Source organism: Taudactylus pleione, unplaced genomic scaffold (assembly GCF_031769625.1).
Source record: "Taudactylus pleione unplaced genomic scaffold, aTauple2 ptg000518l, whole genome shotgun sequence".
Classification (NCBI taxonomy): Eukaryota; Metazoa; Chordata; class Amphibia; order Anura; family Myobatrachidae; genus Taudactylus; species Taudactylus pleione.
This window is the reverse complement of record NW_028284920.1, coordinates 7,608,465-7,625,950: the sequence shown is the minus strand read 5'-3', so window position 1 is coordinate 7,625,950 and position 17,486 is coordinate 7,608,465. Positions and strand designations below refer to the sequence as shown.

Genomic DNA, 17,486 nt, shown 5'->3' with positions numbered 1-17,486 from the left:
GGCCAATAGCGAGTGAAACACCCTGTAGTAATGGTTCTATATTACACAGTCATGGCATACTTTTTACAGTTTTATTTCCAAACTTACTGCAGATACAGTCCTGTATATCTTATTTACTAATTATAACATATTACATTATTCTTCACTGTATGGCCTCTCTTTTGAGCTCACAATGATTCAGAGTTGTACACAAACCCTATGGTTTACTTAGAACTCCGATGGTTGCCGATCTTTGCTAATCTGTATCTGTGACAACTGTCGCAGTACCCCCTAACCACAGCATGACTGACATGCTGCGGACATTTGGGGATGAGGAAGGAGAGACAATGGCCAGCGTCACCCTGGTGGTGCTTGGTCCCGTTTTCTGGGCATGTCGAGGCCAGTGTCTGTGTCTTCCAACACAGCTTCACTGGCATCACAAGTGTGAATTTCCTAGCCACTTTGATTAAACTGAGAGTTGCTCAGATGGTTGATGTTCACATAAGTGATTCAATGGATGCATCCTTGGACGCAGCAGCAGATTACAGAAGCCATATATTTACACAAGAAGCATCCTGCGGCATTAACATATTATTGCGCAGTCATTGCAGTGACTGTGCAATAGCGTACAACTCTGAATCAGGCCCAATAATCAATAATGCTTATGTTCTGACTGCTCACATGTTTACATTTAACATTAGCAGCTGACTTCCCCACCAGCTGGAATATCAGCAGTCATTATCTAGGAACAATCTGATTACTCACAGCTCACCTCTCACGCTATACACTGGATTTTTCTTTTTACAATTGATCACTAATCTCCCTAACCATAGATGCTCACATCATGTCCCAATGTAATATCACCCTAAACCTTTCACTTAAATTGATCCACTACATTTAGGAAGTCACTTTAAAAGTCACAGTTATTCTGCTCTGTCAGCAGATATTGCACACAGCATTTTTATTTATTTTCACATATACATGTGTTTTTAAAGACCGACCCACATACAGTACACACTCTACATGTAGACTTCTTTCCTTCAGTGTACCACACATTAGACTAATTGACAACATTATCAATCATCATGATCTGCCTACATAAACCCTTTGGCAGTTCATCCATCAGCCTGAGGATGTGGTCGGGTGACCATGAAACGCGTTGATATATTTTGTTGACAAATTAATATTCTAGAACAGGACTCCTGTTCCCTTATGACCCTTTTTTTAAAGTTATCTAAATATTTACATTTTATATTTATATAATATATTTTTCACAACTTTTTTATCTTGACATTAACATTTTGCCTAAATTGTGGTATATCAGAATGTATTTATATTGCCTAAAACAACCATGTTTGTATTGGTAAGGATGTACATTATTTATTTTCCTATAATAAAGCTCTTTTAATTTCTATATACAGTATAACCAAACTCTTTTATTTATTGGGACTTATTATAGTTCCAGATTTATGGGATGGTTATAGCAAATATTCTTCATCACACTGATGGACATTGGGTGTCCAAAGGTCTTTAATTATACACTAAAGGTGAGTGCAACCATTATAAGCAACTGTATCTATCACTGGGTTGGAAGACATATACTACTGTATTTATTTAAATTTTTGTCCCATCTCAAGAGTACATATTGAAACCATGATACTTAATACCCAGATGTTAAGATGTCACTCTATTGCAGAGCAAGCGCAACTGGACAACAGTGTTAAGACTTTCCAAAGCCTACCTTTGTCATCTATATGGTCAGTTTTTATATTCATACAACTACACAACTGTACAGCAGTATACACTATTACCTAATTTTCTTTTCATTTCATCACTATGCTGCCGGGAGGAAGTTATATTATTTTTACACACCAATAAGAATGAGAAAGCCATTGGACAAAACACCCAATCTAATCATATTAGTTATACCAGCTCACTGGTCACTTTGAGGATAAGAATTCTCCATACTGAACAAATTTAATTCTCTTTAATCAATAGTTTACAGTTTATGATAATCCTGGGATATACTTGGCTTGATTTACACAATTTTAAGATTGTCTGTCTGAACCTGAGACTGTTGATCCACTGGAACCATGGCTCCAATTTTCAGATATCTTCAGTAAAACTGCCGCTGATTTGTTACCCCCACATCGAGACTATGAATGTGAAATTGCTCTGATATCTGGAGCATGTTTGCCCAAAACAAGACTGTATTATCTCTAGGAATCTGAAACTTATTCTATGGATGAATATATGCAAGAAAATGTAAAGGATTTATTTGGCTCTCAAAGTCACCAGTAGGGAAAAGGTTTTTTCTTTGTCTCCAAAAAAGATGGAGGTCTACGGTCATGCATTGACTTTAGAGAGTTGAATAAGATCACAAACAAATCAATATCAATTACCCCTGATTTCTGAGTTGTTTGAAAGACTTTTTGGCTCTAAAGTGTTTACTAAGATTTATTTAAGGGGTTTAATTGATTTAAATTTGATTTAATCTAACCTGATTAGAATTAAAGTTTGTGATGAATGGAAAACCGCATTTAACACTAAAAGTATGTATCCACTAGCAGATAGAGGAACGACAGTACGATTACAACATTGTAATCATAGAGTTGTTCCTCATAATGTGCAGTGCCTACACTGAACGATATGTTGTTCAGTGTAGGCAAACATGTGAACATGTGCACATTATTGATGACTCTTCTATTATTCCTGCTTCTGTATTTTTTGCTGCATTTTCTCCTGACCAGTCTAAATTTCTGCAGTGATCTCAGAGTTCTGCTCTATCTGAGGTCCCTTGTTTGTCCCTTTTGCATCTAGACAAAAAGTATTATCTAAATTGCATGACCATAGGTTAGCACTTCAACATGGTACAGTACTTGAAGATATTGTCAGCTGTTTCATTGTTAATCTGATGGACAACTTGGAGACATTACTGTATGTTCAAGTTTTCATGTTGTCCTGTACCACTTGCTATAGAAACAAGGTGCTAGGGATGCTCTTTATTGCTTGCAGCAACCACTTTCCATTCCTAAAAATCCCTTGACACACATATAAATGGATTTTGTTGGAGAGTTACCTAAGTCCTAAGGGAAATACTCTTATCTGATTGGTGGTTGATAAATTCAGCAAAATGGCTAATTTGGTTACCCCAAGTTCCATCTGCAAATGCTTCGACCCCACTTATTGTGCAACATATAATCATGTTTCATGGTGTTTCTGAAGATGTTATTACTGGTTGGGGGGTAAAGTTTACAAAATAGTGACACACAATCATATACGTGTTCCCCAGACACACAAGCAGGAGAAAGTTGGACCTGAATGCAAGCGCTACAGCAGGCACATGACCGGACTAACCAGGAAGTAAGCAAGAGAATGCCACAGCTGGCAGTGTGACAGGTTCCTGGGATGGAGCGACAGAAAGCACAGGAGATATCAGATGAGTCTCCGTAATGGAGGGGGTATCCGGTGACAGGCTTCATCAAGCCCCAATCAGCTATATCCCCTTCCAAGACAGTGATACCTCCATGAAAACCGGGCCCTGGGGGACATCTCAAACAAGATAAACCCAAGGTTGCCTTAAATCCAGAGAGGAAGCACAGTCCAGAGCATAACAGTGGAAAGGATTAATCACCACGCACCTACTGAATGGTGGCTTATCACCACTTTTTACTACTCTGTGATATTTCATGGTATAAGTTTAGCACACTGCTAGAAATTGTGACTTTTCAATGTAATTGTGTTTTATTTATGACAACATAGTAAAGACCTTAAGATATAACAGTTTCTCTAATTTATCTCTGATATATATCATCATTAGTTAGAAGTTTAACATTATATACCACTGCAAAGGAACCTATTTGTACATATATAATAGAGGTATATTGTTTACACATGCACAGATAAAGATTGCTTACAGGGCTGGGCATTATAGTTCTCTTATTTTTTTCTATTTGCATTTATAAGAGGAAAGGCAACCTCTTCTTTTTCTGTGGCACACCGCGCAACCCATACCACTATCCAGTGTGCAAGGTACCTAATAATATTAATTTACAAAATAGTGGTTACTCATATCAACTTAATGGTATTTCACAGGTGCTTGTAAGGTCAGGGGTTTACTAAAGGTGGAAAAAAAGAAAAAAAGGTTTCCCCCAACATACTCTAAGGGGTAAATTTGAGTTTTTCATAATCATATCATCAACAATCTAATGGAAAGGCTGAAAGGATAAAACAATCCATGGAACCATTTCTCAAATGCAATTCATCTCTAGGACAGGATGATTGGTCTGATTAGTCAGCATGGGCATATTTTGCCTACAATAATTCCACACATTCTACATCTGGGAGTCTCTCCATTTTTCTATTTATATGGGTTTCACCCTAAAGTTAGTTCCCTCAGTGCTGTTCCCAGTGATACAATTCATGAGATCTATAATGTCTCTAAGGGGCCTATTCATTAACACATAACATTCTCTGGAGATAATTAGGTTTATAACTCGCATGGAGTTCTACCTAATTATCAGAGGAATTCATCATTCCTCCTCTCCATATGTATATATTCTGAAAATCTGTCATTTTTGCGATGACAGCTTTTTGAAAAATAGATACTTTTTCCTACCTACATCCCTGTCCTCAATTTCCATCACCCACCTCTGCAATGCACTGTCAGCGCTCTGCAGGAAACTGTCTGTCTGGCTCCCCTCTGCTGCCTGCTCCATCCACTGTTGCCAGCAGCAGCTCTGCCACCCCCTCACCCTCCGGAAGGTATCAGGTTTCTGGTCCCCGCAAAGAACTGTCCCCTGGCAGTGTGTTGGGCTCCCCTCTGCTGCCTGCTGCATGCAATGTTGCTACTGCCCCCTTCCCGGAAGGTAGCAGGTCCCCCGACCCACACAGGGAATAGTCCCCCAGCAGTGTGTTTGGCTCCCCTCCGCTGTCCACTCCATGCAATGTTGCTGCCCCCCTTCCTTCCCCAAAGGCATCAGTCCCCTGACCCCTGCCCGGTCTATCTGGTCACTACAGACATGCAGGGAATTTTCTCAAATGCATCTGGCAGGGAGATGCTTTTGCTGCACTGGCTGAGGCTCTGTGCTGTGTCCCCGGTGCAGTTTGGAGCTGGGCATCAGGGAATGGAGGCTGCAGGTTGCAGACAGGAGCTAGGGGCAGAGGAGGATGCTTATATATATATATATATATATATATATACACTAGTACTATTCAATGTTCTCCTACCGCTACATGCTGCTGCTGCTGGGAAGAGTCTCTCCTCTGTTGACTGGTGGTACTTATAAGTGCTTCTTCAATCAAATGTTTATAGTAAATAAACAGTTTATTGAATAAAGCACTTACAAGTCCAACAGGTGCACAGAGGGGGAGATGCTTCCTGCAGCAGCAGCATTTAGCAGGGGGGACAACACACAGAGCACTTGGAGCTGGATGGAGTCGAGGAGGATGGTGAAAGCAGAGTAAGTATATCACTTTCCTACACAAGCTGCCGTGTAGACGGCAGCTTGTGTACACTGCCGGGGGCTATACGCCATCTGAGAATGGCATATAGTAACGCCATCAAATTCCAAAAATACATATTTTTTGGAATTTGATGAATAGCCTAATTTCTAAATTTCCATGCTAAAGTATGGGGAGTTTGGAAATTAACACAGACAAACTTAACCAAGAGATATCAATGATATCTCCTGCGTTAAGTGTATTAATGAATACAATAAAAAAGTAAATGAAAGAAAAAACACCTTAAAAATTATATTTACAGTAAGTGTTGATGAATAGGCCTCCTAATTCACTAAAGTATGTTTGGAGGGGTTCCACTAGTAGAGCCAAACTATTTTATTACAGACATCATAGAAGATTCAGGTTCTAGGTAGGATATTTTGTTTATATTTGTACTAAGAATATTAACATCTGTCAAAGGACTGTTATATTGGGTCCTAGGTTTATTGGTCTCTATAAAATTATCAGAAAAATTAACACAGTTACTGTACATCATGCTTTACCCAGATACCTGAAAATGCCTAATGCTTATCATTGTTACCTGTTGAAACCAGTATTTAAGTCTAGGGTGTTCAGAAAGAGAACAGTCTACTGACCCTGCCAGAAAGAGAACAGTCTCCTGACCATGTCATTGTTAGTTTCTAGGGGTGAGCGGGTTCAGAAATCCGAATTTGCAGTAAAGTGGCGATAAGAACCAAGTAAATCCGAGTAAAACCGAACCCGCTCACCCCTATTAGTTTCCCTGAGTATTAAGTAGAGAGGATTTTAGATTCCCAGAGAGTTTGAAACAAACAGCAGTATCTCATTCATTAGCAGGATTATGGTCCTTAGGAGAGATCATGGGTTGATGGCAGTGATTTACATGCCGATAGACCCAAGGATAGCTTCCATCAAAAGTTCCCTAGTATGTCATGTTAGAGTTTTTTTATTTTAGATTCCCAGAGAGTTTGGAAAAAACAGCAGTATCTCATTCATTAGCAGGATTATGGTCCTTAGGAGAGATCATGGGTTGATGGCAGTGATTTACATGCCAATAGACCCAAGGCTAGCTTCCATCAAAAGTTCCCTAGTATGTCATGTTAGAGTTTTTTTTATTTTGTTTGGTATTATGGAGAGTAACTTTAAGGGCCACTATTTAGGTTAGAGATAGAGATTTATTAAAATGAGGGCTAGAGTTTAAGGTAAGAGTTAGGGATAGATTGGTATGAAGGCCAGAATTAGAGTAAGAAATAATGTAGGAAAAACTTGAACTAGGGCCAGATTTAGGGTTAGCGGTAGGTGAAGTTAGGAAGTTGAGGTATACACTAAGATTTAATTTTAAGGTAAAGTTTTTTTGGTGTCTTTAACTCCTCCAGAAGGGGGGTTACTGTTAGGATTCTACCTTGTTGTTAATGTCAGTCACTGACTTTCCATGTGTCACTCTGAACTGCAATGTAGTTCTGCTGACTGCAAGTTTGAGAATGTCAGTTTGTGCTATGGTATTACCCTGCATGTGAGAGCTTGTTTTCATTAAATTGAGCTACTTTGTTGGGGTGGTTACCTAGTAGTGTTGATTGGCTAATTTTGGAATTTAAGCTCTGTCCTGACATTACACCTCTGCCAGTGAAAGCATTTGTTCTCAGTGTAGAATCCTGGTTCCTGTGCTGTATACACTGATTAAGTCTTCTAATACAGCTGCTATGTGTCCTAGTTCTGTTCTTTGGCGCAACATATTACCATCCCTGGTTCTGATTGTAGGTGTCCTATATTGCCTTATCTGCAAAGCTTTTTACATTAATTTTAGCTTACTCCATTGGCTGACATCATGTTGTAAATCCTTTGGATCATCAGCAAATCCACATCAAGTCCAGTCTGCATCATGAACAACATCTGCACTCACCTCAGCTACCAGCATTCACCTAGTGTGGTAAGATCTACTGCCAGATACACTGATGGACTCTGGGCCAATCTCAGTTGTTGGATTTGGCTGGACTCTGTGCTGTTTTTATACTACCTATACCATGTCTGACTAAGAAAGGAACATATTGCTGCATTGTGTTGGGACATATATCTACAGTACCTTATGCTTTGCAAGTGATGTTCTAAATTAGACATTCAGTATATATAATCTGTTCATGCCTACCTATATTGGTGTCTGCATAGAAGATAGATAATGTAAAGATCCACAGTCAAATGTATTATTAATAATTTACTATAAATAATAATATTACAATGCATGTCTATTTTCATTTTTAGGGAATATTTCACTAACAAGGCGAAATGAGAATTCTTTGATACATATACAATAAAAGTAATTTTTTTACTTTATTTCCTTATATGTGCACCAACAAAGAGACAATTCTTTCCTCTTTTTTTCTTTGTGGCCTTTTAACCCTGTCAACCTTCTGTATCGTTGACTTTTTGTCTGTCTACATTTTGTACCTGTCGACCATTTGTCTATGTCAACCTATTGCATGTTGACCATTTGGTGTTGACCTATTGACTGTCAACCTATACATTATCAGTCTTTTATACCACACCCCCTATAGCTGAAGTTCTGTATATTGCAGGAATATTGACATTCCAGATTCATTTTTTTACCTTTTTTTTAAAGAGGCGTAGCCACACCTAGTGTCATTAGGCCACACCCCCCAAAAAATATTTGGGCCCGGAAACCCTCACTATGGCCCTGTGAACAGCAAGAGAAATCTCCAGTCTTGCAGAGCCCTCCAGATAGTGGCTGTGTATGTAATGAGTGGCAGTGGTCCGTGAATGATCATATAGGTAGACTGTCAGAGGCTATGATGTAGCCAGTGATCAAGTGACTGTGAGCAGAAAGCATTACTGCTATGCTTGTAGAATTTCTCAGGACACTTCTGGGCCACTGCCCTTCAGCCAGCAACATTTAACTTCATATGGAATGCTTGTACTAAAGGCTTACATTGCTTGTTAACATTCAGTCGTATTATTCCAAAATTGAGTATATCAACCTCATTGTGCTTCCTTCAAAACTCACAGTCCTAGATGCACCACGCGGTGCCCCATGAATTGATGAACATTCCATTTGTTGACATTCAGGTGTTCATCTGTGTATGACTCTAGGTAGCACAGTGCAAAGACCAATATTTAGTTAGGTTAAGATTAATAAGCATCTTCACCCCTACCCCCATGCTCTTAGCCACAACAAAATTTTCTTGTCCTCCTACTTGAGCCTAAACACTTCAATTTAACATTCCCACCCAGTGTTACCCCTAATGCTGGAGTGCACCTCACAAACACAGCTTTTCAATCTGCCACAACCCCATCAGCTTTTGCAGACACCTTAGATATCCTGTACCCTTTAAATTGCATAGATAGAAATTACATTATCTTGATCTGCCTACCAGAAATATCAGCAGAATCTCTGATATAGTTAAACTAGAACAAATAAGACAAGCACAGTGTTTACGTACAGACATATACAGCTAGAAGGAGCAGTGACAACTGGTTTTTCATCTTGAACTCTAATGCAGCAAGGTTTTCAGGGGAAAGCAAATATTTTGGGATCCAGGAAAGCATTCCTGCTGATTTGTAACATGCTGAGAAACACAACATGTTAGAAATAAGATGCATACATATGGGACGATTAACTCCATGAGTGACATCATCCTGTGTGTCCTCAGCAGGGGTGTGCTCAGTGTCATTACCAACACTGAGCACAAACACAAACAATATCATGAATGGTATCGTTCAGTGCCGGGCACCCTCCCTAATCCCCGAACATGTTCAACCTGTCAATATTATCAGGTTGGACGGGAGGCTCGGACGATGAACAATAATGACCAACTACAAACGGGAGCGCACATTGGTCGTTATCGTTCATTGTTTTGGGGCAGAAACTGAACTATATTTTGGAGGACTGAACGATAACGATATGCGTGTGTAGAAACAGATCCAACAACTGATGACACAACCAAAAAAGACAAAGAAAATCCTGATGAGGGAAAAGAGGGGAAAACATAATGAGAAAAGTACCTATATTACTGCTGTGTGCCGGTCCTGCTGCAAGCTTCATGCCCAATGGGATCTTACTGTGCACAGCAGAGACCCCTATTTGTCTGACTTGCATTTTGCCTGTTACCGGGCTTGTTCACAGACATGGGCACAGAGTTTTCAACAGGACTGACACAGCAGCAATATAGATATGATTTACGCTGTCCCTCCTATTCTCTCATCGGCTTAGTCTCCTTGATGCGGGATACATTTACTTATCAGTTGGGTGTGATATGTATTCAAATCCCGACAGCGGCTGCACGACAAAGGAGGAAATCCCGATCATCCTACAGGTATGTATAAACTAATCTAATTCTACCCCCTAACCCTAACCCTCTTTAGGGTGCCTAACCTTAACCCCCGTCTAAGTGCCTAAACCTAACCCCCCCTTCCCCACTGCCTACACCTAAGTCCCCCGGGGGGGTGCCTAACCTCCCCACGGAGGTGCCTAACCCTAACCCTCCCTCCCCCTAGCCTAACCCTAACCTCCGGGAGGGGTGCCTAAGTCCCCCCCCGGGAGCCCTAAACCTAACCCCCCCCCCACGGCTGTCCGCTGCGGTCCCCAGCATCACTTCAATCGGGATTCCGGGTGCCGGTCTCCCGGCGTCGGTAAAATGGTAGGCATCTAGATTTAGACACCTGTCATTCAACCCTCACCAGGATTAAGTAGTCTGGAAGCCTGCGGTCGGCATTTAGACCGTCGGCTTCCAGACTACATCCCTTATCAGCACATGCTGCTAGTATACTTATACACATGTGCATTGTGACATTCAACTGTTCACAGCAGCCAAGCACCTGAGAAAAAGTAGATGACTAGCATTTGCTGTTACAGTTCTTTTCAACTTCTAATTGTAACTGATCTATCTCTCTGTTTTCTGTTTTACTCATGAATCAGTGTGGCCAGACGCTCTCATTTTTTCTCTTCAATGCTCATAGCAAACAATAAAAGGTAGAAATGTGGCACCTAACAAATCAGTCTTTTCTATCTGTTTGTTTGCTCAGTACCTGATTTAAATATTTACTGTCATCTGCTGTGGTCATGTGGGTTATTATTTCCCTGCAATGATTGATTTAACCTTACTTGTTGAAAATGTGAATTTCATGCCTGGTTACATTGTAAGTAATTTACTGGTTATATTGTATCATTTATGTCATATTTTCACCACCTACTGGATATATTGTATCTGCACAACACATTATCAGTTTACAATTACCATGGTTAGCATGATAATAACTGCATAGAGGAGAATAATGTATTTCCTCATGTTACCATTACCATTACATTGTTTGCATGTTAAATATGATTTTATCATTGTGAATTATTAAAAGTTAAGATTAAAATATTTATTATATAAGAATGTCCCACAAAGAGATATTCTGTATACTGCCAACTTTATTAATGTGTAATTTTAAGGGGGGCAAATTTATAATAATTATTTTAATAATGGGCACTATTTTATTTTTGAAGGGAACAATAACGAATATTTTATTTATGAGGGCACTATTTTTTTATTTAAAATATATGGCCACAAAATAAATTATTTTATTTATTAAAGGGGGCACAATATTAGAAGCCTAATATATAAAGCCCTAGTGGTACCAGGAAGGGCCTAATGTTATTCAGATTTAGGGTCTAATTCAGCAGTACTCACTAATACTCTGCTGATTGCAGATTCCCATTGTTTGGGAAATTGTGTATGCGCATGACCCATTCCTGCAAAATCGCACGCAGGCCCTGCTATAGCTCTGCCTGATTGACTGGCAAAGGCATTTGCGGAGAAGTGCAGGGGCACCCTGCATTCTTGGAAATGGGGGCTTTCCGGGAGTGCCGAGATGCGGATCTGTGTCCATGGACCCAGTCAGGTTGCAGTAGGCTTCTGCTACCACAGCCTTCTCAAAGTAGTGACCATTGTGATGGTTGCGATGGTGATCCCAGACTGGGGCCTCGGTAGCAGTGCTGGGATCGCAGATGTAGCAAGTAAAAGTGCATATCCACTACCAGATTTAACCAGGTGATTTTACAAGAACGACGTCGTTAACGTTCAATCATATGAAAATCGGGCACAAATTGGGCAGTTTAATGTAAAAAATGACCAGCAATGCGCGCGCCTGCTGGTCGTTTTTGACATCTATCATCTCCCGGACATGCTTGTCAGCCTGACGACGTCGTCAGGTTGCCCATGTTCGGGAATGATTGATGTGCCTAGACTGAACGACTGAACATTCAGTGTAGGTACATCACAGACTGTGAAACAACTGCATAATTACAATGTCGTAATCGTGCACTCGTTTCACAGATGCTAAGTGGATACGCACCTTAAGAGTCAGACACCTCCTGCTGCATTTGCATTGTTACAGGACGGAATTGCAAAGCCACTTTTGTGTGGCTTTTCAATTCCGTCCTCTGTTGACCTAGCCTTGGTCTTTTGCATGTGATTTTTTTAACCTTTTTTTTTTAGCCTTAATGGTACAAGATAGCCTTGATTGCCGTTATCTCACCAGTCAGCAGCACCTCTATTGTTTTGCATTGTGAAAGATATGCAAATTGTTATTTATTGATTTTTCACCAATCATAGTATGCAGCACTGTACCGATTGTCTGTAAATGACAGTGTAGGCCGGCAAATTCTCATTCTGTTTGGAATGGGGTATATCAGGAGGAGACTGACTTCCCAAACAGAAATCAGTATACTGATCACTTCAGTTTCATAAATCACTGCAGAAAAGATGGGGTGATTTAGCTGCAGATGGATATTAGCAGCCGTGATAGCTGTAATATGGTAATGCGGCAGGAGGTGTCATGCCTCCTGTATGCATTACTGATCCAAGCAATGTCCAAGGATGCAGCATCGGATCATCTGTGATTCCTTTGGCCACCTGAGTGACCATTTGTTCATGCAAGCCGGGCGCTGCAGATGAGTAACAGAGGCCAGGAAACATCCTTCAGCCGATGGTGGCAATATACCTCCATTTTGGGAAACTGAGATAATCGCCACCCCCTCCCTACCCAGAAATGACAGCAGACTGTCATTTACTGACACATGTGCATTACAGGTCAGGCACATGTGCAGATTCACTATAATTGGGAATCTCTGTGATCCCTGTCATTGCATCTGCATCCAAATTACCATCTGAAATCTCTCTGCAGACCAACATTGAAAACCATGTCTAGCAGGGCTTCCACTAGGGGGAGCATTCTGGTACTGGAGTCCCATTCCCAGACAGAAGGGGGCCCGCCTGTCAGGGGGAACTGTATGGCTACGATCAATGTCCCCTGCTGTTTGTAATCTCCGTATGCTAAGCTTTGCTAGGATCAAATATTGTGTTTTGATTATGCTGTCTGCCACAGTCTGATTGTATCGAGTGCTGAGCTGCTCATGAGCCTGCCAGGCACTCTGCTAAGGCCCCCAGGGTGGATGTTCTAAGATGAGACTTTGAGTGAAATGCTAATAATGCACACTGTCTAATGTCAAAGTATATCATGCAAAGGGCTAACTAACTCCGTATTTCATGTATGTGGCTGTTGGAAAAGTGATATCATACAGCAGTTTGGAAGAGATGAGAATGTGACAGTGTGTGCATGAAGCCAGACCCTCAGCCCCAGAACCTGTGTAAATTAAGAGGGATTGTGTGACAGTGTGAGGCCCTGATGAAGTTCAAATATAAGCAAAGACCTAATCCTGGTCAAAATACACCACCATGCCAAATTTGGTGGAGCTAGGTACAAAACTCTTACCGTGCATAATGGACAAACAGACTGATACACACACACTTTCTTGCTTATTATATATTTTGGTCCATTTTCTAAGAAGCCAATTACCTTACAAGTATTTTTTTTTAATTGTAGGAGGATATCCAAACATCTGTAAAAAACGCATTCAAGCGCAGAAAGACTATACCATTTCCAAGTCAGCAGTGCTAACCAGTTTGCACTCTCAATATAGACTCACTCATTCCATTTTTATTACTGATAGATCTTTAGGGATCTCCTTTTCTTCCTAATTTTTTCTTCTTCTTCCCAGGCTTCAAGATAAATATCGCACACAGGTTTTGCAAAGACCAGCTCTGGTTACTGGGCCCTTTAACTGTGTCAAGCTTAATATAAAAATGTTTTGTATCTGCTTATCTTGGAAGAAGTATTTGATTTAGAGGCAATGCATCCCAAAGCATGAAAATTGGTCCAGTGAGGAAGAGTTTAAAACACATCGGTCTTAAATTGGAAAGAAAGAGATTACCCTGAAAATATTGCCATTATATTTCTATAACTGTATTCCATTGATTTGGTCTACACATAGATGTTTCCTCATACACCTAGCCTTAATATGCCAAGCATCACGAGATGCTTTATTCGAGTGAGCTGCGCAGAGTGGTGTAGCATCTTTTCTGCTTAATTGTGTGTCTTAGGTGCAGCGTGATGTGACAACACTTCTTCACAACATTGCACTGCTTAATTTGATTTGATGCCACACTTGTATCTCTGTATGTGACTAAATCTGAATCTGAACAACTGAACTTGGCATGATAATAAGTCGCACAATTGCATCCTAGCATTTCATACACAGATCCATCCCAGCCACACACATATACAAGTGTCGCATATCAAAGTAAGAGATTTTGCTACATCTCATTGTGATTAAGACGCACATTTGAGCAAAAAATACACAAAAGAAGATGCTCGACTTGAGCCAAGTTGCATAGGTCCTGGCACGCTGTTATTATTAATTTATTACCAGTTATTTATATAGCACAAACATATTCTACAGTTTTTAACAGAATATTTGCCCATTCACATCAGTCTGGCACCCAGTAGAGCTTAAAATCTATGTTGCCAATCACATGCACACACATACACATTATGGTAAATTTTTGTTGGGAGCCAATTAACCTACCAGTATATTTTTTGGAGTGTGGAAGGAAACCGGAGTACCCGGAGGAAACCCACGCAAGCACAGGGAGAATATACAAGCTCGACACAGGAATTGAACCCACAACCTCAATGTTGTGAGGCAGTAATGCTAACCATTACACTGTCTGTGCTGTTTGGCGCAATTGTGCCAATAGTCAGTAGCGCACGCAGGAGGGGTTTCTGAGTACCCAGAAACCCTCCCTGACAGACTGGAGTGCAGGCACCATGTTCTTAAGCCCCGCTCCCTTGTGGCAAATTGCATTGATTCACAGGTCAATATGGAGGAGGCCAATATGATGCGATTTAATTAGAATTGAGTCATTTGGCCCTGCCCCCTCCCAATTGAACCGCGGGGCTTAAGAACATGGTGCCAGCCTGCCAGATCCTGTCCCTATCATATCTGCTGCAAGGTAAGTTCTTTGTAATGTATGTGACTGATGTGTGTGTAATATTAATATATATATATATATATATATATATATATATGTGTATATCTATATGCATGTGTATTTATGTGTATACACATATACATATATATATATATAAATACATATACAGTATATATAAACAGTAAATATGGAAACATCGCCATAAAAATCCTGCATTTGCCCCTGGTAGTGTATGAGGACGCATCTGTAATAGCATGGAGATAGCATAGTGGATAACAAATATGGTGGAAATCTAAATTTTTCATTATAGCTAAAGTGGAAGCCGATTGGATTCAGTGCAGGTACTGGAAGAACTATCCCCTTCACCTGCTGTATGTTGCATAGCAATTGCAGTCAGATAAATATATTTGACTTTATTAAAACAGAGAAACGTTTTACATTTATTTCATATCCTATGATTACCTTTAAAGTGCACTACTAGAGAAAGAAAAGGTTTAACTTATTTGCCCCTCAGCTGAAAACAGGTGGTTTGTGTGAGATTAACGTGAGGATCAATCACAATCTCTAATCTATTGATTGTGCAATGTGTTTGCTCCTCCCACTCACATCCTCATCATTTTAAAGTGATAAATAAAATTGATTTATTTGTTCAGCATTATATCTAGCAGCTCCTATGGCAAATTGAAGAAAAAATCTGTAATTCATTTAGGAAACTTTAATAATTATATTTTTTTATATTTTGTGGCTCATTCTGAGTAAGCAATACTCACTCTCTGAATACTCTATACTCACTCTCTGAATAGGATGATAGTCTAAAGGGTACACAATGGATATTACAATTTGCTAAGTGCCTCAACATTACACATACTGTAACTGCTGTTATATATAGTGATACAAAATTTATATTGTTCTTTTTATTGATGCAAACTGATCCTTTAATAAAATATGTTCTACATACAATATAGTCTTATAGTAGATTAATAGTGGCTCACTGAACATTCTTCTAGTTTCGGTCTATAATAGCTGAGACATGATCTAGTTATCACCCTTGAGGAAAATACAAAAAGAAAGGTTACATTAAGATGTAAATAGTTAATTCAGTATTAGCTAATGGCAGGCTGGATCCAGTGGTTGCCTTTATCAAGTTATGTACAACTATACAGCTAGATGTAGACTTGCTTGCACAGTATACAGCCTAATGGGTGAAATACATTTAGTTTAGAAGACATTGGGCATCAGTAATAAGTAAAGCAGGCAAAAACTTATTAAGTAGTAACAGTGACTTCAGTATTACCAGCAGCAGATGTCACACCCAAGAGTTTCCTCCCCATGTTTGACAGCTTTTTATTTCCACTAATTAAAATAATGGCATTTACTGTTGGGAAACTGGAGCACACAAGAAAGGATGCAATAAATATTACACTCTCTGTATCTTGTGCTGTGTTATATATAATATTCACAGCTACGTAGAAAAATAAAAAAAATAAAAGAAGAGAAGTCACAGTTCTAGCAGCTGTTACATGGGAAGAAATTTTTCCAGTCCTGGAACCTTCATTGTTCTTCTTAATTCGATTCATGTGCTTGCAAAGAGAGGTGATAATGGCCCCGGCTGTGATGGAGATTATCGAAATAGCCACAGCGGATAAAAGCATGTACATTTGAAAGAAGCAATTGCATCTGCTCTTCAATTTCAAATGAATGGCCGTTATGTTCCTTGTCATATTAAAAGTGGAAAATGTAAAATCAAAATACAGGTATAAGTCCCAATAGGCTGGCAGTCCAGAAGCCCAAGCTAAAGCAATAGACACAAATATCAGCCAGGGAACCATTCTTTCAAGATTTGCTTTGAGCTTGTAGAAACATGGTCCATTGCTATTGATGATCTTCACACAGTAGTAAAAGCACAGACAGGTGGAACACCAGAGACTGGAGAATGAGAGTGAAGACATGAGAACTATCACTGAATTGACTATCTGGACTTGAAGGAAGAATTCCACAAACAGTAGCATGCAGATCTGGTCGAATGCAACTATTCCCTGGAGTAAAATGTTGAATATCACAATGCAGTTGATGATAAAATCACAAGAATTGAATTTACGGGTTTTCAACCAGTCTAGAAAGTGAACGATCAGGATGAAGAGGTTTCCAGCTATTCCTGTCATGAGAAAAATCATGTGGAAAACCAATGGAATGTTTCTGCTTGAAAAAGCCATGCTGGACCACAATATTAAACTGTACGTCTAACTTCCAACTTACACGTGTCAAAAAAGTTCAGTCCTTTTTAGAACTACTTAACAAGTGGCAGAACTGTATCTATATATCTTAATTTGTTTTATTGATTTCAAGTTGAGCCTTCAGAGCATGGAGACATAGTACTGATATTCTACCTATGTAGCACTTGTATGTCTCATGCTTACTAACTTCACTGCTGATATATATTATACAAAACTTGTTATTTTTGCCGTTGGTTTTGTTGCTTTTTTTGTTATTCCGGTTTTAACTTGACATACAAATCATGGGGTTTTCATACCTATAGTTTCTTTCACAAAACATGGGGAAACAATCTACATGTACACTGAAAATTGCAAATTCAAACAGAGGCATGATGTGTAAAATAAACAAAATAAATGACAATAAACAAAACTAAACAAATTACATTTCACCAGTCCATCAGTATTAGATTTACAATTCCTTTCTTTA

The 17,486-nt window shown here is 39.6% G+C and overlaps 1 protein-coding gene across 1 annotated transcript; it reads right to left on the bottom strand.

The window, feature by feature from the left end:
* Nucleotides 1-15,219: 15,219 nt before the first annotated feature.
* On the bottom strand, nucleotides 15,220-17,167 carry LOC148501457 (taste receptor type 2 member 8-like). Its single transcript, XM_088450403.1, has one exon. It carries the CDS (start codon nucleotides 16,997-16,999, stop codon nucleotides 16,052-16,054), a length of 948 nt encoding a protein of 315 aa, XP_088306529.1. The 5' UTR covers nucleotides 17,000-17,167; the 3' UTR covers nucleotides 15,220-16,051.
* Nucleotides 17,168-17,486: the final 319 nt, after the last annotated feature.